General features: G+C 45.6%; 1 protein-coding gene across 18 annotated transcripts in view; it reads left to right on the plus strand.

Moving 5' to 3' along the window:
- MBNL1 (muscleblind like splicing regulator 1) overlaps positions 1-26,732 on the plus strand; it is a 243,927-nt gene that overhangs the window by 184,783 nt on the left and 32,412 nt on the right. For 17 of the 18 annotated variants that reach the window (XM_053307253.1, XM_053307261.1, XM_053307262.1 and 14 more), the window contains one exon: positions 16,924-17,124. The exons of the other annotated variant lie outside the window; for it this stretch is intronic. In XM_053307253.1, coding sequence (XP_053163228.1) covers positions 16,924-17,124 — 201 coding nt within the window. The remainder of the gene's footprint in view (positions 1-16,923; positions 17,125-26,732) is intronic. 18 annotated transcript variants of the gene reach the window in all.

Consider the following 26,732-nt stretch of genomic DNA (forward strand, 5'->3'; position numbering starts at 1 on the left):
GCATAATATGGTCTCTCTGAGAAACCCCGGGGACCAATCTAGCCACCGCATTTTGGAGCAACTGAAGTTTCTGAACTACATACAAAGGCAACTCCATGTAGAGCTCATTGCAGTAGTCAAGCTAAAGTGCACTACAGCTCTGAGATCATTACCTTCTAGGAACGTACGCAGCTGTCGTATCAACCGAAGTTGATAGATAGCACTTCTGGCCATAGCTCCAACTTGAGAAACCAGAGAGAGGCCTGGGTCAGAAGCACTCTCAAGCTGTGTACCTGTTCCTTTGGGGGCGGGGTGCAACCCCATCCAGAACAGGAAGATGTATCACATCCCGTGAAAAATATGACCCTTTACCATGAGTACCTGCATCTTGTTTGGATTCAGTTTTAATTTATTATCCCCCATCCCATCCATTACTGCCTGTAGGCAGGCATTTAGTGGGGTTATGCCATTTCCTGATGATGAAGTCATGAAGAAATAGATTTAGGTGTCAGCAACATATTGATAACACCCTGATCCAAATCTTCTGATGATCTCACCCAGTAGTTTCATGTAGATGTTAAGAAGCATCGGAGATAGGATGGAGCCCTGAGGGACACCATACAATAGCTCCTATTTCAGAGAACAACTGTCTCCTAGCGACACCATCTGGAATCTACCTGAGAGATAGGAGTGGAACCACTGCAGAGCAGTATCACCTATTCCCGAATCCCACAAGTGATCCAGAAGGATACAATGGTTGATGGTATCAAAAGCTGTAGATAGGTCCAAAAGAACAAACAGAGTCACATTCTCTCTGTCCATTCCTTGGTAGAGATCATCCATCATGCCAACTAAGGCTGTCTCTACTGCATAGCGTGCACTAAAGCCAGTTTGAAATGGATCTAGATAATCAGTATCATCCAATACTGCCTGGAGGTGATCAGCCACCATTCTCTCAATTATCTTGCCCACCCAAGGGAGGTTGGAAACTGGCATATAATTATCCATCACCGAGAGCTCTAGGGCAGGCTTCTTAATGAAAGGTCTTACAATTGCCTCCTTCAAGCATGGAGGCATCCTGCCCTCCCTCAGTGAGGCATTTATGATGACAACTAGGCCATCTCTAACAGCCTCCCTGCTAGATGTTATGAGCCATGTTGGGCATGGATCCAAAGGACAAGTCGGAGGCCAAACAGCTCCAAGGAGCCTGATCACATCCCCAGGAGTCAAAAAAGTGAAACTGATACATTCTAATTAGACCAGAGGAGTTACTGGGCACCTCTACAACTGACCCTGCCATAACTGTGGAGTCCAAGTCGGCTCGAATGCAAGAGATTTTATCAACGAAAAAGTAGTATTGAAGCAATAGAAAAGAAAACTATGAAATCAAACCTTCCTTCCTTCCATCCTGCCTGCCACAGAGAGACAGGAAGGTAGAGCAGTCATGGCTCAGGCAGCTCAGCTCTGAGCTCAGCTGTCTGAAGACTCTGAACAGGATGGAAGAAATGTGAGAAGCACTCAAAGATATTGCCTCTGTGGGTGGGGCCTCTCTTGGATGAGCATCTGCATGCTTGCATCTGCATGCTTGCACATGCAGAGGTTTCCAAGTTGCCTCCCTGGCATCTCCAGATATTGGGCTGAGGGAGAGACTCCTACCTGTAACCTGAGAGAAGTCTGACTCTGTGTACTGTAGACAATACTGAGCTTGATGGATTAATGGTTTGAACAGAAACAAAGCTTTCTCATACCATGAGAAGAACTCTTCTTTCTTTTCTTCTTCTCCAGCATATATCCTGCGACACTGCTGCCTGCCTGTGTCTAGATAACTCCATGGCCTCAGTTTGCTGCTGAGCCCAATGGGTCAGGGCAACAGATTGGTGCTGGGCACATGGGTCAAGGAAACGGTCCATCTCATCACTGGTCATGGCGGTGGTGTATGTGTCAGCAGCAGACAATTTAGTTACAAGAAGTTATAAAAATCACCAAGAAATATTACATACATGCATACATGCGCATACACAGAGCTGCCAGTGTCCATTTCTCGCCACAACACTATCTCACAAACAAAACAAACTATAACTTGTATGAGTGTGTGTGCCAGGATCATTGGACAATTTTGTTTTGTTTTAAAGGCTGGTGTGTTGTGACTTCTGTCTGGTGCCCAGCCTGCCAGGCGCTCTCTCTGTTTGTTTTTACCACCCCACCAACTTTTTTTTTTTTTTTTTTGGATGATTGGGTGCCCACCTGCCCAACACACACTATTGAGTCCCAGCTGTTGAGTCCCAGTGTCTGCCTGGCATCTGAGAGCAGCACCTGGTGAAGCTCCAGCAGAACATGCTGGATGGTAAGCCTCCCCCACTACCCCATCCATGGTCAGATTAGAGAGTTCTTTAAATAGGACCTATTTGCAGGGAGGTATTAGGTACTAGTTATGTAGGACAGGAGGGATGGCTTAATTTAGGAGAGGTCACGGTAATCCTCTTTCCCTTCCCTTCAATTTACCCCATTGTTGCTCGTTTCCCCTCCAAAAAAGCCTACCCCAATAAAGCCTGCTTCTTTTGGGGGTGGGGATTTAATTTTTCTAACTTCTGTATATGCACTACAGTGCTACAGATTGCATTGTGTGTGCCACCAACAGCTTAAATAGAATGCCTCGACCCCACACCCCTTTTAAAAATACCCGCCTGTCCAACTACACATCCCTGTCTCATCTACCCAGCCTGGCTAGGCTAATCGGGACTGGCCTCAGAGTAGGGACAGGGAGGGGATTGAGCATTACCCTTGAGCATTACCCTCAACAAGCAGCCTCCTCTGTCCCAGGCTGCTTGTTCTTTGTGTCTGTCCCTCTCCGGGGGCCCCTGACACTCTCCACAAGCCCATTTCTCATCCTTATATGCCTCCTCACAGGCTATGCATCGCCCTCCCCCAATTATGGGGCCAACACCCCTCTTTATTACCTGTAATTGATTTCCCCTTACAGCTGTTGCCAATGCCTCTCCGTCTTCTCCTTCCTCCTGCTCAGACCCCCTCCCTTCAGGAGGCATGCTGCTGCTGTTATCCTCACATGCCTCCCCTTCAGCCTTATCAGGGCTCAGCTCCTCCTCCACTGGTGCTGAATCCCTTCCTGTTGGCAGTCTTTCCTCCATCTCTCCCCAGCGGCCAGCCGTTCCTGTCACCTTGGGCCCTCTCACCATTCCATTCTCGGAGGTAAGGACAGCCGGCCTTGCTGGACACCGCCTTAAAGGAACTTCATTCTTCTCCCTCTCCCATCAGAGTTAGGGCTTGCATTTTTTAAAAAACTCAAGATGTCCAGGAGGGTGCGAGGCAGAGTCAGGAGCAGATTGGTAGGCATAGGGAGGGCTGATGCTGGTTGTGGTGGGTGACGGCAAGAGAGGCCTATTTCCTGAGTCTTCCGCACTGCTGTGCCTGCGTGCAAGCTAACCTTTGAGGGGAGGAGGGTGGCCGGTCGTAGCTGAGCTAGGAGATTGCAAGACCATCAGAAGCCTGTGCCAGAAAACTCGTCAGCAAGGCGACGGGGGGTGGGGCCTCCAAAATGGCGCTGAAACATTTTGATCGAAGTAGGGTTCTGTTCTGAGCTCGAAACAGAATGCCCTTTGAATGAAGGGCCTGTTTCAAGCTCAGAACAGAACCCTAAAACACTTGAAGTGGCCTCTTTCAAGTCAAAAGTTTCAACCTCGAAACGTTCTGCAAATACCTATTTTAGAGTCCCATCTCCACCAAAAAATACTACACCATTTTGATTGTTATTACTGTACAATTCTAGAAGAAGTTTTATAATCCATATCCTTTAATCTGAGTTTTTTAGGGTGCACTCTGACACTCATGTAGATGGGAGTACAGTTCACAGAGCATGTTTGAATCTTTATTTGTTTAGATTATCCCTATCCACCCCGAGCACAATACCTCCAGTGACTGTTGCTGGTGTCTATCTTGACATTTCTTTTTAGATTGCGAGCCCTTTGGGGACAGGGATCCGTCTTATTTATTTATTTATTTCTCTATGTAAACCACTTTGGAAACTTTTGTTGAAAAGCGGTATATAAATATTTGTTGTTGCTGCTGTCATCGTTTACACTCCACCTCATTGAATAGTTTTTGTTCAGAACTGCTTAGAAGATTGAAGCTAATGTAGAATTAGTTTTGATAGATACCAATTCTTTCCCTTGCCTTCTCCCATCTCCTCCTCCTCCTTGATCATTAGAACTTTTTTATTTTCATCATTTAAAAAAAAAAAGCTTACAGTGACCTTCATCCAGACTAGTGTCGTGCTAGCATAATGCAAGAAGACACACACCTCTGTGCAGTTTATTGTACTCCACAATGTTGTGCATCCGGTACTGGAAGACCTTCTCCATGGCATGTACAAGGTTGTGCAACATGTTGTACAATGCATTGTGCAGGATGTCAGCATCTTCTGCTAGCACAAGAACTAGTCTGAAACAGAGGTCGCTTTCTTTGTGCAATGTCGTTGCACTATATCTTTATGCGAGTGCAACACTTGTCTGAATATAGGCCATAAAATTTATGCCATTCAAGCCATGCATGCATGCAGTGAGACATGTTGTTAATATCATCTCAGAATTTAAAAAGAATCCAGTCCTGGCTACACTGTGATTTTGTGGCAAGGTTTTCACAGAATGTTCACAGAATGAATATTATTGGAGGTGTATGAGTAACTGTGTGAATTCTGTGTGAATTTTGGAGGGGAAAGGGGAAGTAAACACTAAAAACCCTGTCAAAAAGAAGCTAATATGTCTGTGAAACACACACACACTCAGAGGTATATGTGCACGCTCTCTCATACACACATACACATACATGCACACAAATACCCACTCATTCTGGGACATTGAGGGGGCAACTGAGATGAAATGCTACAAGAGTTCTTGTCCAGGTGCACCCTGAATGTGCTAAGCCCACAGCATATTAGTGTGTTGACCGATTTGTAAAAGATCTGAAATTCTGGAAGACTTTAAAGTGGATCTGGATCATGCAGCTCTAGCTATATTGAACATTCAGGCTCCATCTCTGTTTCACTTTTTGCTTTGCTTGCTATCTCTGAAAGCATTTCCTGCTTCTTGGGTTTCCGACATTTATAATAAGCATGAAAGAGATACTCAGCAGATACTCACTTCTGACTCTCAAAACCTTTCCCCTTCTTAGTTTTAGGAACTTCATAGATTTACGTGAGGCAGCTTGGGCCAAATGAAGGATTAGTGTGTTATTCTGAGAGCCGAGGCGATCCCTCCCAACATGGATTTTCTGTCCAATGGCAAGCTTCATATTCTTGTTTATGATTATTCCATTAAACGTCACGATGAGGAAGAGAGCTATAAGACCTACCATCTCCCACCCTGACACCAAAGCAAGTTTCAGTTCTTTTGACTATTTATCCCCCCTACTTAAAACAATAATATAAACAATGTTTCACATGTAGCAAGCATTTACAAACAAAATCAGCATTATTAATATTTATAAAGGCACACAAAATATCCCTATCATTTTAAACTTAAATATCTCATATAACAAATATCTTTAACCATTCTGGTCTGGTATAAGTAGACTTAGATTTGTCAGTAAAATTGAGAAAAGGAATCCACCTTTCAAAAAAATAATTTGTATAGCTCATATTCAATGAGGCTTTAATTTCCAATAATAATTTGTCCTGTATTAAGATTTCCCATATTTTTAAAAACAGTCTTCAAGTCTGTCTTCGGGTGCCACCAATTCATCTGGGATTGGTCCTTCTCAGTTGGGCCTTCTCAGACCAGGGATTGGGCCTTCTCAGTTGTTGCCCCTGGGTTGTGGAATGCACTCCCCATGGAAATAAAAGGATTATCGTCCTTAGAGGCCTTCAGGAGAGACTTAACCCATCTTTTTAGCCTGGCTTTTAATGATATCTAGTTTTAACTTTAATCTGTTAATTTAAAGTTTTCTGATTTTAACTGTTTTATTATGTGTTTTTGATTTTAATGTAAACCACTCTGAACCACTTTAGGAAGGGCGGAATATAAATTGATTGATTGATTGATTGAATAAAATTATCTTATTCCTGGTGGTCTTCTTTTTCCCCAGTTAGTGACAATTCTAAATTTTGCTGATAGTATTATTATTATTATTATTATTATTATTATTATTATTATTATTATTAATTCAATTTCTATACCGCCCTTCCAAAAATGGCTCAGGGTGGTATACACAGAGAAATAACAAACAAATAAGATGGATCCCTGTCCCCAAAGGGCTCACATTCTAAAAAGAAAAATAAGATGGACACCAGCAACAGTCACTGGAAGTACTGTGCTGGGGGTGGATAGGGCCAGTTACTCTCCCCCTGCTAAATAAAGAGACTCACCACATTAAAAGGTGCCTCTTTGCCCGCCCGGTTAGCAAGGGGTGAGTTGTAAATATTAGTAACAACGTAGTTAATTCCCTCTGCAAATTTGAAGCGTTAATTTCTCTTAAGTAAGTCATTAAGAACACTGGTTTATATGGCACAACAATTCCAGTTATGATTACAGGAGCTGTGGCATCAGGTCTTAAGCATTCATTCAAAGCAACCAAGTCTTGTCTGTGACTGCCATACAGAATACATCTTGCAATAATACTTATACGCATGCTGTGCTACCACCACCTCATGCCCCAAAGTGACAGTTGTTCAATCCTCAAATGCACCTCATCTTACCTAAAGTCCTTTAGAATTAGGGTCAAACAACAAATTCTTTTTAATGTCTTTTAATGTCTTTGCATGTCTTGGTTTTCTTGTGTAAATAAATAGTGATCCAGATTGGGGCCATGGTGTTGGGTAGAAAAGCGTTAACACTTTGCCTCCACCATGGTCCCATTCTGGATTGCTCTTATACACACATATTCTGTTTACATTGGGGAAAACATTTCCCCTGATGCCAATGATATCTTGTTTCTTGAGATAAATGGCACACAAGGGATGGGGCACAATCTGCATGAGGGCCACAGTGCAGGCAAAGCATTAACCCCTCCCACCCTGTCTCATTGTGATCCTGATCTGGATCAGGGCCCCTGCCCCTGTTTTTTGAAAACTGAGACATGCAAGTCCAATAACACATTCAAACAGCATTTCATTTTACCCTTAGTGGGCCACATATGGCCTGCGTGTTGCTACCTGAGAATTGTAATGTGGTTCATGAATCTAGAAATCTACTTCCATTAAAGAACAGCCAATAATCATCATTTTTATAGCATTCTTGGGTGATCAAAGAACTTCACATACATGATCTTGTACTTGTGTTTCAGGGCTTGTGGGGGTGTGACATAAGCATGTGTGCAGCTCACCCAAAGCCTGTACACATGCGCTGTTGCACAAGACTCATTAGAACTCCAAGCTCAGGGAGGGCTCCATACTAGGGGTGTGCACAAAACCAGCTGGCCTGCTTTACCCGCAGACGATCACTGCAGGAGCCCTGAGCGGCCATATCGGCCGCCCTCATGATTGCCGGCTCCGTGATGGAGTCAGCAGGGGCTGGGGGAGCGGGGGCCAATTGGCCCCCACAAGCACGCAGGGCATGCTGGTGAGACCCCCGGAGCCGGGAGGCAGCTTTTCGCCTCCCCTCCGTGGGTCTCCTCGTGAGTAGCCGCGCCACGATCAGAAAGCGCTCGCTCCGCAAACCCGGGCTTTGGAGAGGTCTACTTGAGCAGGTTACCTACTTGTAAACCACTGGGCCCGCCTGCGATTACACGATAGCAAAATCAGGGCTCGCCTGTGGTTTACACGATCAACAAAAATCAGGCTAGGCTCTCCTAGCCCGATTTTTGTTGATCATGAGAATAGCCCCATAGATTAATTATGTGATGTGTAAAAAAGTACTTCCTCTTGTTGGTCCTAAATTTCCTGACCTTCAGTTTCATGGGGTGACCCCTGGTTCTAGTGTGGTGAGAGAAGGAGAAAAATTTCCCTCTGTCCACTCTCTACTCCATGCATAATTTTATATACTTTGATCATGTCTCCTCATAATTGCCTCTTTTCCAAACTAAAAAGCCCCCAGATGTTGTAGCCTTGCCTCATAAAGAATCTGCTCCAGGCCCATGATCCTGTTGGTTGCCCTCTTCTGCACCTTTTCCAATTCTACAATATCTTTCTACAATATCACCAATATGGTGACCAAAACTGTACACAGTACTCCAGATGTGGCCTCACCATAGATTTGTATAAGGGCATTATAATATTAGCATTTTTATTTTCGATCCTCTCCCTAATTATCCCTAGCATGGCATTTGCTTTTTTCACAGCTGCCACGCACTGAGTCAACGCCCTGTGTTTGGTTCAGCCCCGCGTGTTCAGGGGGGTTTGTGAGTCATTTTTAAAAAATAGTACTTACTCCTCTGGAGGACTTCTCTGAGGCAGTGGGGCCTCATGACCCGGCCAACAGGGGCCCATTGTGCATGTGCAGCAGTCTCCAAAATGGCTCCCATGATGGGGGAATGGCCTGGAAGGGGCCGAAGAATGCTCAAACGAGGCGATTTTTGCCACAAGGAAGGCCTGAGGGGGGAGGGGGGAACCTCCTTGGACTCTCCCCCCCCCCCGCAACCTCAGAGAACCCCCCCACCAGAGGGGGTAAGTACTAAAATAGAATAAAAAAAATTGACTTGCAGATCCCGTGAATGGCCGGGAGGGGGGAGCGGTCCAGGGTTGGACCGAACAGGGTTTGGTTTGGTTAGACTCTGGACTCTCAAACCAAACCGGTTCAAGGTAAAACCCGTTCAACACCCAACCTGTTTGCCCATCCCTACTCTGTACAATCAGAAACATGTCATGAGAATGCTGCTTTGAAAGTTAGTTTATATCAAAATCTCCCTCCACATGGAAATATACCATGGTGATACCAGTGTAAAGCTTAGGATAGGCTTGGTATGGAAGCATTCTTCATGGAAGGAGATGTTGAAACTGAAGTTCTTTCAAACAAGTATCCCCCCAAGTGCATTCTGAGATGGTACCGTCCCACAAGAGAATTGTCACATGTGAGTGCCTGCACATTTGAGTCAGCTCTTGGTTACTCTGAACTTTATCATGTGACAGCCAATCCATTTGAGACAGGCTGCAGTGTAATCTAAGACACTCCACATATTTGCACTTTGGAGCCCTGCAGCTCCAAGGATAGTTTTATACATTAAGATAGTTTTATACATTTTAGAAGGTCATCTTCTTGAAGTGTAAATGTTTCAGCATCAGTTAATGTTCCAGCATCAGGTAAATGTTCCAGCATCAGTATTTATGGAGTAGGTGGGCTGTTCCTTCCTAAAATAAAATTCATGGGTCCCAGAGTTATTGACCTCTTGCAAAGCAAGTAAAAGTATATTATTACTTAGGATAGTTACATAATTACTTAAGATTAGCTGCTGCAGTAAGAGTACAAGTACTAGTACTGTAGTATCCGTTGAAAATGTCTCCTAGATAAGGCATGGGTACCATAATAGATGATCCACAGATTATTTACATCCTATGAAGGAATTTCACAGGCTTTTGCTAGATGTGTGGAAGACTGATTAGGGTCATCACATCTGAGGTCAAAGCTCAAATGTGCAGAGCCATGAAGCTGTGGGAAAGAGTCAAGAAATAAAGGTCACTTTCCACATTCAAACATTCCTGCCTCAGCACATTCCCTTATCAATCCATGTAAACACAGTGAATATACTTTATTGGTAACTGTCACATGTAACAATCTATGTGCATTATTTCCTGCACAGAAGTACTCTTGCATAGGACATTTGTAAAATGTGAAGTGGACCTAAGATAGAGATTGAAATTAAGTCATATAATACAAATTTCCAATTTTAGATTTGATCCCCCCCCCCCCACCCTGCCCTTCATTATTCTCAGAAAGTACCCATAAATTTTATTTGCCTTATTGGATTGTTTCTCCCTCACCCACCTCTCTCTCTCCATTTTATGTAATGATTTCCCCCCCTCTATAAGTTCATAAACAACCCCAGATAAAAGAACTAAATAGAACCAGCATATGAACCTTATCCAATAATAGTTCGTTGTGAACTGTCCAGGGACTTTAAGGTATAGCGCAGTATAAAAATGTAATTAATTAATAAAGCATAGTCTAATGAAGCAGCCATATTGAATCAAGTTGTCATCTATCTATTATTTAATTAACCTAAAGATTGAAGGCATGTTTCCTGTTCAAATAATCATCCAATTTTGCTATAAACATTTAATTGAAATTTTCACTTAAATAAACTATAGTAGGTTATTTTTGTCACTTTAGCTACATCCTGTACTTTAGAGAGCACAAGGTCTTTGTGTTTCCTTTAGTAAACTCATGTTCAACATGTATCCTCAATATGTTGTCTTGAAAGAGTATTCGAGATGCTTCTGCTTCTCCTGTGAAAAGAATTTCACAGTTGCATTTTCACTTTACCTCAAGACACCCCCCCATGCTTAGTCTGGCCATCCCCCATCTCTTTCTCCCAACCACCCCATTCTGTGGATCACTCCATGCACCAGTTTTCCTCCAAACTTCCACCCACTTAATCCCCTCCATAACCCCCACCCTCAGGGCACACGGAGCACGCCCCTGCTTCCCCCAAGTCTCCCACCCATCTACCCAGTCTTCCTGGAACTGTCCCATCTCCAAGGTATGCAGAGAACCCTGCACACCTGCCTTCCACCCACCCCAGCCAAGCTCTCTATCCTTACATTACCTAGTGGTGGTGCAGAAGCCACCACTGTTGCCTTCCTCCTCCACATTCTCCCTTCTGAAAAGACAGAGGCGGAAGAGTGGAGGAAGAGGCTGGTGACAGGCTGGCTGGTAGAGGCAGCCAGAGGTGGTAGATCGGTGGGGATGGCCAGTAGGCAATCATAAGGTAGCACCTTACTCAGCCTCATAAGGGGGGCAGCTGTGGAAGAGAGGTGGCCCTCCATTAGTAGACGTGATTGAGCTTTCTCCTTTAAAGGGGTCTCGCTGTTATGATCAAATAAGGTCTTCAAAGCACTGCTTCTTGTGTACAGAGCCTGAATTGTGCAAACATTGTGATCAGAGCTAAAATATGTTCAAGTTATTACAGAAAGAAGATATTCTGAGACACTAATCCTTTAGTCTCATATTGGCTTGCCCTCAAAATGTGCATCTCATATATTTATGATATTTTGATAAATTAAACCCTTTACTACTATCTCGGAAAAAAAGTTCATATTAATGCAGAAAGTGTGGGGTGTGTGTGTGTGTGTGTTTCAATAGCATGCTTTGCTATGATTGCTAGTACATGCTAAATTCCATAAGGCCTTCTTCTATGAGCTAATTCTGAACTGTGAGTCTGTGACCTTTGGCCTTTGGAATCTTCTTTCACTGCTGTGCATAGAAAGACAGCCCTCAACAGCAGGTGCCAATGCTTTACTTTTCACAAGCCAGAGACTAAAGAGAGCTCATTCTTTTTGCTAAAGACTTGTCATTGGAAGCACAGGTAAAGCTTCAATGCTTAGAATGTCATTCTGTAATATATTTCCTCCATGGCAAACATATTTTTTTAAAGTCTTTTTTCAAATGCTTGGGTTTTTTTTCAAATGCTTGTTTTGATGGCCCTGTAAACACTCTGCTAGTTACAACTTTAGGATGTGAGTTGACACACAAATGAGCTCACGCTGCCATGTTCGGTTACAAGTCGGGTACTCTTCAGACACACCCTTCGGCTGCCAAGGAGCGGCATTTTAATTATATGTTCCCACAAGAGTGAACGCTGCATGTAAATGCCACCACCAGGTGGACAGGCCAATCATGTGGCTCTTTCCAACAGAACTGGCGCCTGTAGGAAAGCATGACACAATTTCAGCATGACACAAATGCCATATCATCTACAGGGCAGCAACCTTCTGGGTGGAAACACATCACAGAAAAGCACCTCCCACACCCGCACTAGGGGCTGGCAGCTGCACCTGAACACGACACTTTGAAATACGTATAAAGGATATTTTCCTGCCTTCCTCCATGGGAAATGATGTAGGCTTGAATGTGATTGTGGGAATATTCATTAGCTCCCCATTCAGGAACATATGCCTCTCCATGAGAGTTCTACTCAGGTTCTTTGCACATGACATCCTATGTCAAAGTTCATCCCCTCATTGTCACCACACCTGCCCACTGCAATTTGTAACATAGGAAGTACCCCATAAAGGCACAACATCAGAAGGGATTAAAAGAAGACCACCTGATTTAGGCCTTTGGCCACAAAGTCTCTCATGCACAATGTACCTCAAGCAAAAAGAGAAAAGCCATGTGTAGCACGTGAAAGGGATGAGGCCCATGACTGTCCATTCTGTGGTTCCAGAAGGTCCAGAGGCCCAGGGACTGCTAACTATTCTTACATTTCTTTTCCAAGAATGAAAATCATCAGAACTGAGTGCCAGTCATAGTAGTCATAGTAGGCTAGCTTTCTGCAGAATGTTTGGGAAATATTTTTTATAACCCCCCTCCCCCATCCATCATTTTGGGAAATTGTCAGGTGGGAGCCTTTTTCTAGCTAGGCCACCAGAATAAAAAGCACCAGCATAAAAATTGCAAGGTATCCTTTGTCCTCTGGCAGCTTTAGTACAAAATGAGCAGGATGACGCTGCATTATGAAGGAGTCAAGGACATGAATTTTAACCAGCGACTTGGCCACTAAGCACACAATGACTCAGCAGTCACTGGAACCAGAATGAATGAGTTCTCATTTCTGTTGCTGTGTTCTAACAGCTTGGTAACTTTCTAGCTCATGTTCCGTCCAACTGACTGTGGACCATGGGGGAATGTTTAAAATGTGGTTAAATATCCCCCAGTGCAGAGAATATAAATTATATGAATGTGGTTGGTAGGTATTGTTTAAAAAAATATCCCAAATTACTGAAATATTTTCCTTTCAGATTATAGAAACAATATACCTTCTTATTTCCCTTTTTATCCTCCCACCTACCCACTCAATACACACATTCCCCCCCCCCCCATAGTCATTATACTGATTTTTTCTTTCTTTTAGGATCTTATACACAATAGTCCTGCCCAGTAGCAGCTGGTGTGGGCACCGCTGGGAGGGGCGACGAGAGGCACCTTTAAGAGTAAAGCAATCAGTGCTTGCCTCTGCTCTCACCACCCCTGAATGCTGCTGGGAGCAACAGTGCATCCCCCAACACCCCCTGCAGTGGGGGATTGCCTCCACCACTCACCTGGCCGCTGGCAGGGGATCAGCTCCACGGAGGCCAGGTGGGTGGTGGAGGTGATCCCCCGCCGCAGGGGCTGCTGCTGTTCCAAGCAGTGTTCAGGTGTGGCGAGAGCAGAGGCAAGCACGGATTGCGTTACTCTTAAAGGTGCCTCTCACTGCCGCTCCCGGCGGCACCTGCACCGGCCCTGACTGGTCTTGCCTTGTGCTGGTGCACTCTCCTTCAGATGCTCCAGTGCAGACAACCAAATGCATACAAATCCAGGAGCTTAATCCTGCAGCCATGGGATATGTGCTCTCATTTCTTCCCAGCTAGGGATTTTCACAACTGCTCTGACAACTGCTGGAAACAGATAAGGCAGTGGTGGTTGCTGCCCTTGACTGTGGGCTCTGGCTCCTGGGCTTGTGTGGTCTGCACAGCTGTTGGATGAGAAAGGTCATATCAGCACAGCACAAGACTTTTCTGGGTCAGGCTCTGATACTGTCGCTCCAGTTATGTTTGGGGTGTCCAGCAGTGGTGGCCGGTACGGGTACCGCTGGGGGAGGGGCAGCAAGAGGCACCTTTAAGCATAACTCAGAAGGTGCTTACTTCCACTCCAGCAGCACCTGCAAGCTGGGGGATCGGGTCCGGTGAGGGATTGGCACCGTGGAAGCCAAGTGAGTGGCAGAGCTGATCCCCTGCCAGGGTGTGCTGGGCAGCGCACTGCAGCTCAGAGCATCTTGCAGGTGCTGCTGGAGCAGAGGCGAGCACCTTCTAATGTATTCTTAAAGGTGCCACTTGCCACCTCTCTCTCTCTCTCTCTCACACACACACACACACACACACACACACACACACCCCACAGCACCAGCCCCACTGGCATCAAGGTTTGCTATGATAGTATGAGGCCCACTTTAACCCTGTTATTTGATTCCTGAGATTTCAATGAATGCTTCAAATGTCTATTGAGTTTATTAGTCTGTTGACAGTTCATTGGCAGATAAAAGTGGAGAGTTGAGATTGAGTGGTGTAGGTGCTGTTAGGTTTAATCGCAGATACTTGGGCCGCGGGTCTTGTTGGATGCTTAGGGTATACCTATAATCTTACTAGGACTAGGAAGACATTTCTCTCCAAGGACATTGGCTGGAGAATTTCATATTGCTCTATGTGATGTGATGAGTCAACTCAATGAGTCTTCTATTTATCATGCAATTAAGCGAATCAATCTATTGCTTGCCCTCCAGCATTTTTGAATGCTGATCCCTGCTAGGGTGTGTATGCAGTCATGTGAATTGGGCTGGTCACAAGTCAAGGATGACAAGGAACGAATAGCAGAGGGGAGGGGTCTTGAGATTGTCAATGATTTTGCATCTTAGCAGGGAGGACTTAAAATTTAGGAAGCAGGTGCTGGACTGGGGAGTTAGGGAATATCACAAAATACTGACTGCATTCACATGTATCCCTCTGTATAGTAATAACTATGCCAGAGTCCTTCACTTACTCCTTGATGACTTATTTGCTTTAGGATCCTTCATACCATATACCCCCTCTGACACACACACACACACACACCACAATTCTCCAAAGTTCCAATTACATGTTAGAATATATTCATCTTTATGGACTGAAATAATTGCTTTGAAGCCCAGCATTAGCTGTGTGGAGGAACTCCTAGCACATTCAAATCTATCTGGGATCATTGCTGGACAAGGCCGTAGTTTAGTGTAGAGCTCATGCCTTGCATACAAAACGTCCCAGGCTCAATCCCTCATATCCCTATTAAGAACTGGGAGAGACTGCCTAAGGCCTTGGGCAGCTACTAGTCAGAATAGCACTGGGCTAGATGGAAAGAAGGACTCAGTATAAGGCAGGTTCATATGTTTGTGTGTATTGCAAGACGTTTCCGCCATAACTACTACAGTACAAATTATTATTTTTATCTTTTGCAGCTCTTGATCATTTTAAGTTCTGTGGAAGTAATGTGTCAGTAGTAGTAACCATTGTATTTTAGTACTACAGTAGTAGTAGTAGTAGTAGTAGTAGTAGACGACAATTCCTGTAAGGTCTTCTTCCAATTAATTAATTGAAGAGGGATGTGCACTCTAAACCTCTAGTATAATGTAGGCACAATATTAAAAACCGAGTGAAAATAGTATCCTAATCATTCAGAATTACTGCAGTAAATTTTCCTCTACTGCAAAGAACGTTTCCTTTGTGGAATACATTTTCAGTCATATTGTGACCTTAAAATATTATTGCTCTTTTATAACTTGCTATGAAGCTGTTCTCCTTCTCTCATGGGTAGATTTGGGGGATATTATTATTATTATTATTATTATTATTATTATTATTATTATTATTTCTTGTTTACACAGTCAGACAGGTATTATTGACTGGTTTGTTTTATCCAGACATCAAGTCCTTCCCAAGGACCTGGGATGCCAGAATTTTATCATCAATACTGTTGGTTATTATAGATATTATTATTATTTTGGTGAGAGCAGGGAAGCACCACCCACTTGCTTTTTTTTTTTTAAGTTCTTGGCATCATTCCTGCCTCAGATAAAATCAGAAGTTAGACTAGGTAACCTTTATACCCTCCAGCTCCAGAGATCAGTAACCCTAGTGCCCAGGATATATTTTTTAAATTACATTTAAAACCTAAGATTGCCAGGATGTATTTTTAATATTGCTGTAGGTGGCAAAATGGCATCAGCACTGAAGCCTTCTCGACAGTTTTGTGTCATAGGAATCATATTGGAGGCATTGATCCCTTTTTTTAAAAAAAATGGGGATATGATACGGGATGGTTCCATGCTGATCCCACAGAGTGCTGGTACTGCCTACTCTAAATAGTCCTGTACTACTCACAGCCTGTGACATTGTTGCCACCTGGATGCCACTGCAAAGTGGTGGGAGAGGGTGCACGTATGTGAAGCTGTGGGGGCCACTGACCAACAAGAGGGTGTGGTCAGCTGTGCAGTGCAGGTCAGTGTAATGCCGCTCCTGCCCAGCAACTAATGACTCCACAAGCCATGCCTACCTTACAGATACCTCCCAGCAATGCAGAGGTTGCCAATGGAATGCCTTTTGTCCATGTTCTGTTCACATACCGCTGGTGCTGAATAAAGAGTAGGCTTGTTCATGTGAGCATTAACTGAGTCGGACAAACATCCTACCCAGCTTCGGGAGCTGTACGCACTCCCAGATTTTGGTCATGTGCAAGTAAAAATCAAGGTAGGAGGTGGGGAGCATGGTGACATGTTAAGCATCTGCTGGGTAGGATGGTGTCTCCTCCTACCTCATTCAAATGCTAGGGATGGAATCTGGATAGGCTGTGGTTGCCCTACCCAGCTGATGCTTAGCAGCTGATTAGCTCTTGCCTGTGGGCTTCCCAGAGGCATCTGGTGGGCCACTGATCCTGCAGGGCTTTTCTTATATTCCTATGTTCTTATCATGCTTCCCGTTCTCCCTTTGCTTTGTACTTGCACACAAATGAAAATTGGGAGCATCCACAGCTGCCCCTAAGCTAGATATGACACTTGTCCTACCCAGTCAATGAACAAGCCTATTAAACAATGGCAGCAGTCATAATAAATAGTGCAGATGATATTGGTGGTGGGGGTGGGGGAAGGTACACAATGAGTATAGGCTGCTTCTCCATATTGCTGCTGCAGTGTCAAGCTAGCTACTGGCTTTGTATGTGACGCATTATGAATGTAATGAGCTGACTAATATTTACATTTCTTCTTCTTCTTCTTCTTTTCCAGCCAATGTTTTCAGTTGCACCAAGCTTAGCCACCAATGCTTCTACAGCCTTTAACCCCTACTTGGGGCCTGTCTCCCCTGGCTTAGTCCCAGCAGAGATCCTGCAAACAGCGCCAATGCTGGTTGCAGGGAATCCTGGCATGCCGGTTCCTGCTGCGGCTGCGGCTGCAGCACAAAAGTTAATGAGGACAGACAGACTGGAGGTAGGAGACAGCGCCTTGTGATTGCGACTGTGGTGCTTCTGGCCACCCAGCTCTGCCTTGCAAAGCATATAAGTCAGGGGTTTCTCCACCTTGGGTCCCCAGGTTGGACTTCAGCTCCCATAATCCCCTCCACAATGGCCAAAGGATCATGGGAGTCAAAGTCCAACAACTTCTGGGGACTCTGGTTTGAGGACCCCTGTTAAACGCCATTGTGACATTGACTGGTCTTGGATTGTAACAATAAAGATTGGTTGAGCAGTTGTGACTCCACCTAAATGCCTTGCGCGCACACACAAAAAGTGGCCATTTATGCCATTCAGAGCACAGGCTTTACACAGAAGGTGATGCAGTGGTGTGGCCATATCGGTTTCTAGCTAATCGTTGAGAAGAGGCAAATATAATTTGCACCCCTGTTCACTTCAGCACCACATATGTATTATGAATCCTAGCACCAGTCACCCCAAAGAAGGCAAAAGCTTCACAAATGTATACTAGGGCTGGGATTCTCTGCCGAGGTGGGTGTGCCTGAGTCCCAGCTCAGGATCAGGCTGCAAAATGGCTACTGTCTTAAACTGTTCCATGAATGTCTTGGTTATCTGAACATTTTTATCCATCATCAGTGGTGGACTGACAGAGAGGCAGAGTAGGCATTTGCCTATGGGGGCAAAATTTGAGGAGCAGCAAATTTTGCCCCTCCTCAAATTTTGCCATCCCTCTCTGTGGCCAGTGGCCGCTGCAGCAAGAGTGGAGTGGGCAAGGGGAAAATCCCCCTTGTTTACCTTAAAAAAAAAAAGGCAAACCATTTTTGTTTAAGGTAAAAGGGTGACAAAAAGCTTACTCTACCTCTGTCCATCATGCAAGGCTTGTTCTCACAACCAGAATCTGGGTAGGAGGACCATTCAGCCAGGCTCCCAGCCTTATACTCCAAGCCTTCACAAGAAATGGCTGTGTGTCAGCAAAAATTGAAGTAGGAGGAGGGGAAAGTGATTGAGAGCTAGCCATGATCTGTGTAGGTCACTGGGAGCTAACTCACACTCTACCCAGCACTGTATCGAGCGTGAAAGAAAAGCGCGTACCACCCTGTCCTACCCAGAACGCAGCTAGCACACAATCACTTCCCCCTCCTACCTTGATTTTTGCTGACACATGGCCATTTCCCAGAACTAGGAATGGGTGCTCCTCCTACACAGGATGCTCCTCCTACACAGCTTCTGCTCTCAAGAACCAATCTGTAGTGTCTACATATAGCTAAATAAACTGCTGACTTGTCCCCCCCCCCCAAATTGTGGGTGATTTTTGTTTTCAAAATCTTCCACACATGCCAGGCATTCACAGCTAGACAGCAATACAAATCCACACCCAAGACCCCACAACTGATTGAGTGGTGCACCCTGGTTCCTCGTGCTATAAACTGAACATCGTTGCTACTTAAACTGCCACCTAGCTTGATAAGAAACTGTCAGACTTAACCGTTCATGTTTTCTGTGCTTGCTGCTAGAATTCTGTCTGAGGTCTCATATTGGTTATTTATCAGCTTGTGCGACATCCCTAACAAATGTTTCCCCATTAAATCAGTTATTCTCCTTTGCCCTGAATAATTCCTTATCTGAGGATGTTTGACAAGGGTTTTCAGCATCTTATCACTTCACTGGTGAAGTGGGCCCTCAGCCAGCCTTGTGCTGCAGCCTGGCGTGGCGCTAAACTGAGTTACAAATGCAGTATTCTTTGTGCTGATCTTTGCAGTATCTGAATTGCACATTTATCTTTTCTTTAAAAATGTAAAGTGGAACATCCAAACGAAAGTCAAGACACCGATTCAACACTCACATAATGCTTTACCATTATTAGTGCTAAGGATGATTTGTTGCCTTAACCCAAAGGTGCAGTGAAACCGATAATTTAGTTGGGCCTGAAAAGGAATTTGGGGGTTCTGAACAGCCCGCCTCCACTGACAAGCAGATTTTTACAAGCTCCTGAATTTTCCCCAGCTCAGATCAAAATCCAAGCCAGAGGATAATTCTTGGTTTTCCTCTTTCCATCTCCACCAGTCTTCTGCAATTCTACCCTGCTACCTCTCCAAAATTTACTTGCTTAAATGGTGATGGTGGCAGCCCATGTGAAGAAGGGAGGTATTCCACTTCCCCCTCCCCACTGTTGCCCTAATGTACTGCAGTGTTCTGCTTTCTTCTTCCCACATGCTGCCATTTGAGTAAGAAAAGAAAAGCAGAAAGGTAGTTTGGGGGTTGGGAGACAGTTTGGAGGTGGGTGGGTTGGTGGGAACCCAGGTTTTCCCCAGTTTCTTGGGAATAAGTTAGAATTCAGCTTATGGCAAGTGGGAGAGTTTGCTTATCTCTACCTGCAAGGCCTACTTGTTACCTTGCAAGGAGAGAGGTTGGATTGGTGAGAAAACTGTCTTAACCATGGTTTGCTCTATGCAGATGTAACCCTAGGCTTAACCATGGTAAACACAACCGTAGTTTGCAGAGTGATTTCAAACTATGGTCTAACATACAATATTGGTTTTGGCCTGTACGTTACCCTAATTTAGAAATGTATATACAATGCTTAATGGTGGTTAATGAAAATGAAGGATGGTTAAGTTTCACAGTCTGCATAGGGCTCCAATAATGACAGTGCATTATTTTGTTTGCATTTTCCAGTTTACATAAACACACCAAGGTTATTCACAAGACCAGGAGACATGGAGGGCGGGCAGGCAGGGGGAAGGCTGTGCATAACATACCTTCCTGCTAGACAATCCAGGTAAAACTGGGAGTGTGGACCGCGCTCCCAGATGGTCTGAGCTGCTGCATGCAGCACAGATCTCCAGAGGCCGGGATGATGTGCCTCAGCCTCCATGTATCCCACAATGCACTGTGCACCAAGTGTGGCACATTGGGGGGATACTCTGATGAGATGGGGGCTCTAGGCGCCTGCCTCGGTGTGTGCGCTGGTGTCTCTGTCCGGCCCCAGCACTTGCACCCTTAGACTTGGTAAAAGGCTGTGGCAAAAAACTGGGTCAGTTGGATCCTGGCGCTGCACATAAGGCTTGGTTAGGCTGCTTGTGAGAATAGCCTTAGTCAGGGGCGTAACTATCATAGGGCAAGGGGAGACAGTTGTCTGGGGGCCCACTGCCTTGGGGGAGGCCAGAGGCAAGTCACATGACTGACTCCCCCAGCCACACACCCGCCCGGGATTCCTTCAGTTGTATTCATCCTCCGAAATTGATGTGAGTGTTAAGACCTGGAGCTATATGTGTATGTATATAAATTTTACTATGCTTTTTGTTACCACTATTCAGCCTCATTTAAGTTTTCTTTACTTCAGTGGGGGGGGGGGGCATTTTAAAATCTTGTCTCTAGGCCCACTCCAACCTTGCTACGCCCCTGGCCTTACTGTTTACCTCTTTAAACTTTACCATAATGGTAGTGGCAAGCAGCAATAACTGGAAGCGATACTGGCTTTTTACACCGCAAGATAAACTGTACAAGTAACATTTTTAAAAACAGCCTTCAGAGAGAGTCAGTTTTTGCAAAAGTCACTTGCATCAGAAAGCTTTCCATTTTGCGAAATCCCCATAAGGAGACTTTTAAAATAGCGCCTTATTACTTGTGAATTGCGAGGGGAAATTGACCAGTTGCATGGGGAAATGGAAAGGCTGTGAGTTTCATCTGTTCTGTTTCAACTGTAAGGTCTGCCGATGCCCTGGTGTAAGTTCATTACCTTGTACTTGCTGCCAAAAGCATGTAGAGGATGAGGCTACATCCATTTTTCCCCCTTTTCTTCTAACCTTTGGAGAAAATACCCCTGTGAAAGCTATATTTTCTATTTTATTTATTTAAAATATTTATATCCTGCTCCACCAGTACAGTACTGCTTGGGGTGGCTCACAACAGTAAAGCACATAAAACAACATAAAGTGAATAACACCCAGTTAAAACTAGGCCCAGTTAAAACCAGACGTACAAGTTATAAACCCATTTTTTAAAAAAGGAGCAAAAAGTTTGAAAGCCTCTCTAGAAAGATGTTGAGGCTATTCCAACAATCAGGCGAAATCGGGCTAGGGGAGCCTAGCCCGATTTCGCCTGACCATGAGAACCACCGGGCTCGCAGGTGAGCCCAGTGGCCTCTAGGCGGTTAATCCGCAAAACTACCCCTCCCCTTAAACTGGGTTTGCAGAACGAGCACTCCGCAAACCCGGTTTTTAAATCGTGAGTAGCTGCACCGCAGCTACATACAAGGAGACCCCCGACCGGGAGGCTGAAAAGCAGCCTCCTGGCTCAGGGGTCTCTCCAGCATGCCCTGCGCACTCTCGCAGGGCATGCTGGAGCTTCTGGGGGCCATATGGCCCCCGATCCTCCTAGCTCCCACCAGCTCCGTAACGGAGCCGGCAGTCATGTGGGCGACTGATCCGGTCACCCAGGTCTGCCACCCTAACGGATCGCGAGAAGAGCCTCGTTGTGTTTCTTCAACATGGTGGAGCTCATCCAGATTCGAAAGGCCACAACTGAAAAGGCCCTGTCTCAACTCTCTGCCAATCAGGGGCCAGAATCAGTGTTGTAGAGCAGAGAGCCCTGACAAGTTCATATGGATGAATGCAGTCTGACAGATATTTTTAATTCATTTTACATTTTATATCCCGCTCTACCTCCAAGGAGACCAGAGCGATGTGCTACATACTTAAGTTTCTCCTCACAACAACCCTGTGAAGTAGGTTAGGCTGAGAGAGAAGTGACTGGCCCAGAGTCACCCAGCAAGTATCATGGCTGAATGGGGATTTGAACTCCCAGCACTCTAACCACTGCACCACACTGGCTTACATGTGAACCCACATTATGTGAACCCACAGCCTGTGAGCACGCTGGCTGACATGTGAACCCACAGCAAATCCTGAAGCAGGAACATAAGGAATGCCTTGTGCATTCCATCTTGCTGTGGCCAAATGACTTACAAGGAAAGCAGCAAGAAAACGTCTTAACCACAATAGTCCAGAGCAGGACAGGAGATGGTTTTTGTTATATTTCAAAGTTTCCTGGTAAAGCCAGCCATCTGGTCTGAGTAGCCAGGAGACTGTGCTCCCAGCTACCTCTGCTTTGCTTCCTCTCCCCACTAACTTAACTGGAACTGGATATACAACAAATAGAACCAATACTTATACACCATTTTTCAAAAAAAGTTCCCAAAGCAGTTTGCATAGATATAAATAAAGATGGCTCCCTGTCCCCAAAGGGCTCACAATCTAAAAAAGAAACATAAGATAGACACCAGCAACTGGAGGGAGGCTGTGCTGGGCATGGATAGGGCTAGTTGCTCTCCCCCTGCTAAATAAAGAGAATCACCACTTTTTAAAAGTGTTTCTTTGCTCAGTTAGCAGATATAAAGGCTCTCCACATGAGCAGCGCGGAGAGCCTGAATGGGGTTTGCAGGGAGAGAGGGCTTGACCTGCTCTCCCTGCACACGAGCAGGAAACCTTCCCTGGGCGGCCAGATCGGCCACCCAGATGCTTACCGGCTCCGTCACGGAGCCAATTGGGGTGGTGGGGTTCGGGGGCCTCCTGGTCCCTGGAAGTCCCAGAATGACCCACGTGAGTGCATGGGGCATTCTGGGGAGCCCCCCAATGCCAGGAGGCCTGTTGTAGCCTCCCAGTTGGGGGGCTACTCATGAGTCTCTGAGGCGAGAAGCCATGCTGCAGTGACACACAAGCAATTAACCTGCTTTTCGGGTGCTCCTGCACCCGAAACCCGGGTTAAGCAGCGGGCTAGCCAAGAGGGTTTGCTGCCCCGCTGCCAACTCCCAGCAGTTCTCATGTGCTAAAGAAACTGGGGTGGGCTTCCTTAGCCCGGTTTCCACTACCCGTGAGAATAGCCTAATAGCCATTTAGAGGCTATTGGCATGAGCACACACATCCCTTCCAGTATCGAGTCCTGCATAAGTTGTGCAGTGCACTGATGCTGCAGCAGAGATCTGTTTCCAAAGTACACCCAGATCAGAAATCCCTGACTGCTTGAGACAGTAGAGGGAGAAGTAGGTACCAGCATCTCAGATGCTATAAAGGTAAGAAGATAAGAAGAGCCTTCCTGGATCAGACTGTAGGCCCCGCTAGTCTGGCATCCTGCTTCTGACAGTGGCCAACCAGATATTACGGCCAGGAAGCCCACAATCGGAGCAGGCAGGCAAGAACACTCTCCTGCTCTTTCTCCCCAGAAGCAGCAGCTCGTGAACATGCCGCTGGCGGTGGGGTGGGTGGAAGGCATCTTTAAGGGAAAAGAAAGTCGCTGCTTACCTCCGCAGTGTGCCTCCCAGCAGCCCCTGCGGTGGGGAATTGCTGCTGCCACTCACCTGGCTGCTGGTGGGGGCTCGGCTCCGTTTACGCCAGGTGGGTGGCGGTGGTGATTTCCTGCCACAGGGGCTGCTGGGAGGCACGCTGCAGAGATAAGCAGCGACTTTCTTTTCCCTTAAAGATGCCTCCCACCGCCCGCCCCGCCTCCAGCGGCGCGTTCACGAGCCGCTACTGCTCCCCAGCCATGTGAATCCAGTAGTATTCTGCATCTGAACATGGAGACTCAATAGCCATCATAAGTAATAGCTTCTGCATGCTCATATATGTATGCATTTAGTTTGCTGTACTTGAGTTCCTTAACGTTAGTAGAGGTTTTCCCCCATGCACCACCTTGTGCTTGTCCACAAGGAAAAATGTTTATTTCACTTGTGCTCTTTCCACAAAGGACAGAAAGAAAATCTAAAGGAGGGCTTGAGAGATCTTAGGCACGAGGGAGCCATGGCACCTAGACTTTTAACCATCATGCCTAGAGTAGGATATTCAGAGGCAGAGTGATTTGATAAAATCTTTATTTGCCCCTGGCAGCCCTGTTCTGTTCTGTTGCCCTTCCCCTTCACTATGTCCATCACAAATGGTCATTGTCTGACACCTAAATTTCTGGGCTGACTCATATTATATATAGAGAGAGAGACTGAGATAGATAGATAGATAGATAGATAGATAGATAGATAGATAGATAGATAGATAGATAGATAGATAGATTCTTGTCATTTCAAAGATGCAACATTAAACCTGCTTGGTGCAATTTTTCCGGTGCAAACCTTGAGGTTGGCAAGTGTCTCTGATTGGATACCAAAGGAGCCGTAACTGTGGTCTGTGCCTGTCAACTGACTGCTGTATTGATTAGAATGAAGGAAAGCACAGCAAGGAGAAAGCAAGGCAGGAGAGACGGCTGGAGGCAGTTTTCTTTTTCGGGACTAATTGGGTAATTTTCGATCCGCTGCTCTTTGTTTTGCTGAGTTGAGGGAGCTCTCTTTCCAAAGCGGAGCTCCTGCTCTGCTGCGTGTTAAGTGGGCAAATGGGATGTTACTGGCACAGCCGTCACTTTTGCAGCTCCTGGAGACAAACTCTTTGTCAGCCAACCAGTTAATGGAGCTGCTTTGCCCTTCTAGGGGGATTGGTTGCAGCATCTTTGTAAGTTGGCGTGGCTTTTTTTAGGCAGGCAATTCCAGCCTTTCAGAACATGTGTTTTGATTATGAATCAGTGCCTACTGGCTGTTCGGCAATCATAAAACACTTTCCTACTATAAATAGCCTCTTGCTTTTCTTTTGGGATCCGATGCTTCTCCTCCTCACCCTCCTGCCATATTACTGCTAATCCTGACATAGCCTTCAAAGTTTGCAGATTTGTCTCACAGTCTACATTCAGTTCAGCATCACAACAGTGCTTGAGGCTGATCACAGTTGTTCCCATTTCATAAATGGGAACTGAGGCAAATGGGTAGCAACATTCCCAAACACATCTGGTAGAGAAGAGCTTTGACTTCCCAACTGGCTGACCAAGGGTGTAGCTGTAATTGAGTGGATGGATTCAAAGAACCTGGACCCTCCAGCTCCTGAGGGCCCACCAGCTCCACCCCTCCCTATTTTCTTCATTATCTCCCTCACTCTGAGGGGCTGCCAGGGAGAGGGGTGAACAGGGGCCCCCTCTCCCCTAGCTACGCCCCTGTGGCTAACCATTGGGCAAAAATAAACTGAAAGGCTTGTACTGATGGAGCTTCTCACACCTTATCATGTATACTGTGACCTCCTCACTCTCACACTCCCATTGGCCTCAGCCTGGAAGAGGGGAGGAAGCAGGTTCCATCACCTCCTGAGCCCTTCTCTTCCCTCCCTTGGATGACTCCGCTTCTAACAAGGGGGGAGAAAGCCATCAGCCCTCCGTGGGTCTCCTCCTCACCCCCTGGCCCTTTCTAACCTCTTCAGAGAGCCACTGGCACTTCAGTTAGCCACCAACAGCACTGGCATTCACATGCCTGCCCAGGTGAAGTGCCTGTTTCTGAGTAAAGGTCTCACAAGACCTCACTGAAATGCTCCACTGGTGGCGTTATCCCTGCAATGCCACTCGCTCACTTATTCCAGTCTCTGTCCTGTTACCTGTAGATAGGGATGTGCGAACCGGTTCAAATTTGAACCAGGGTGGTTCGATGGTTCAAATTCAAACCAAACCGGCCATCAGGTTTGAGCTGCAGGTTTGAATTCAAACCAAACTGGGGGTGGTTCGATTCAAACTGGTTTGAACCGGTTTGAACCTCCAAAAGTGGGTGGGGTGGTAGCTGGCACCCATGGGTTCAAGTCCCATCATACCTTATGAGAAAAAAATATAAATAAATTTCAAAAATTTATTAAAAATCATACGAGTGTCCAATTGCTTTGGGGTTTGGGTGGCAGGTACCCATGGGTTCCAGCTACTACCCCACCCACTTTTGGAGGTTTGAACTGGTTCAAACTGGTTTGAAATGGTTCAAATTTGAACCTAACCAGGGGGATTCAAGCAAAACCAAACCACCCCCTCCTGGTTCGGACCCGGTTCAAATTTGAACTGAACCGGGCAAACCAGTTTTGTGCACATCCCTACCTGCATACCCTTCCCGGTGACTCTGCTCCCACCGATACCAGCAGGTGGTGGCCAACAATTGCTATATTAATTTCTTGTTCTAATATACTTAATTTTTATGGCCACCCACCTAGAACCTCCAGGTGGTACCCATAATTCTGTGTTATCTGCACAACAACCCTGTGAGGTAGGTTCATCTGAAAGCCAGTGAACTTCATAGCTGAGTGTGGATTTGAAACTGGTTCTCCATGGTCCTGTTCCAACATTCTAGCCACTATGCCACAGTGGCTTTCTCCTAAAATCTACCAGTTAACATTTTTCACACAGTCTTATTTCAGAGCACATTTATTGCACCAGTGCTCTGCTAGCACATTGGCATTGCTATGGCTCAGACCATTTTTGCTGCTGATTTTGTGCTCTATAAAACACAGAGGTGACACCAATCTTCCCTGCATGCTCTTGCAATTTTAGTATCTAAGGCAGAATTAGAGCATGCCTTCTGCAGCACATGCTAGCATAATCCCTGCTTACTGAGCAAAGAGACACCTTTTAAAGTGGTGATTCTCTTATATTTAGCAGGGGGAGAGCAACTGGCCCTATCCAGCCCCAGCACAGCATCCCTCCAGTGGCTGTTGCTGGTGTCTACCTTATGTTTCTTTTTAGATTGTGAGCCCTTTGGGGGCAGGGGGCCATCTTATTTATGTATTATTT

This window comes from Hemicordylus capensis, chromosome 3 (genome assembly GCF_027244095.1).
Source record: "Hemicordylus capensis ecotype Gifberg chromosome 3, rHemCap1.1.pri, whole genome shotgun sequence".
NCBI lineage: Eukaryota > Metazoa > Chordata > Lepidosauria > Squamata > Cordylidae > Hemicordylus > Hemicordylus capensis.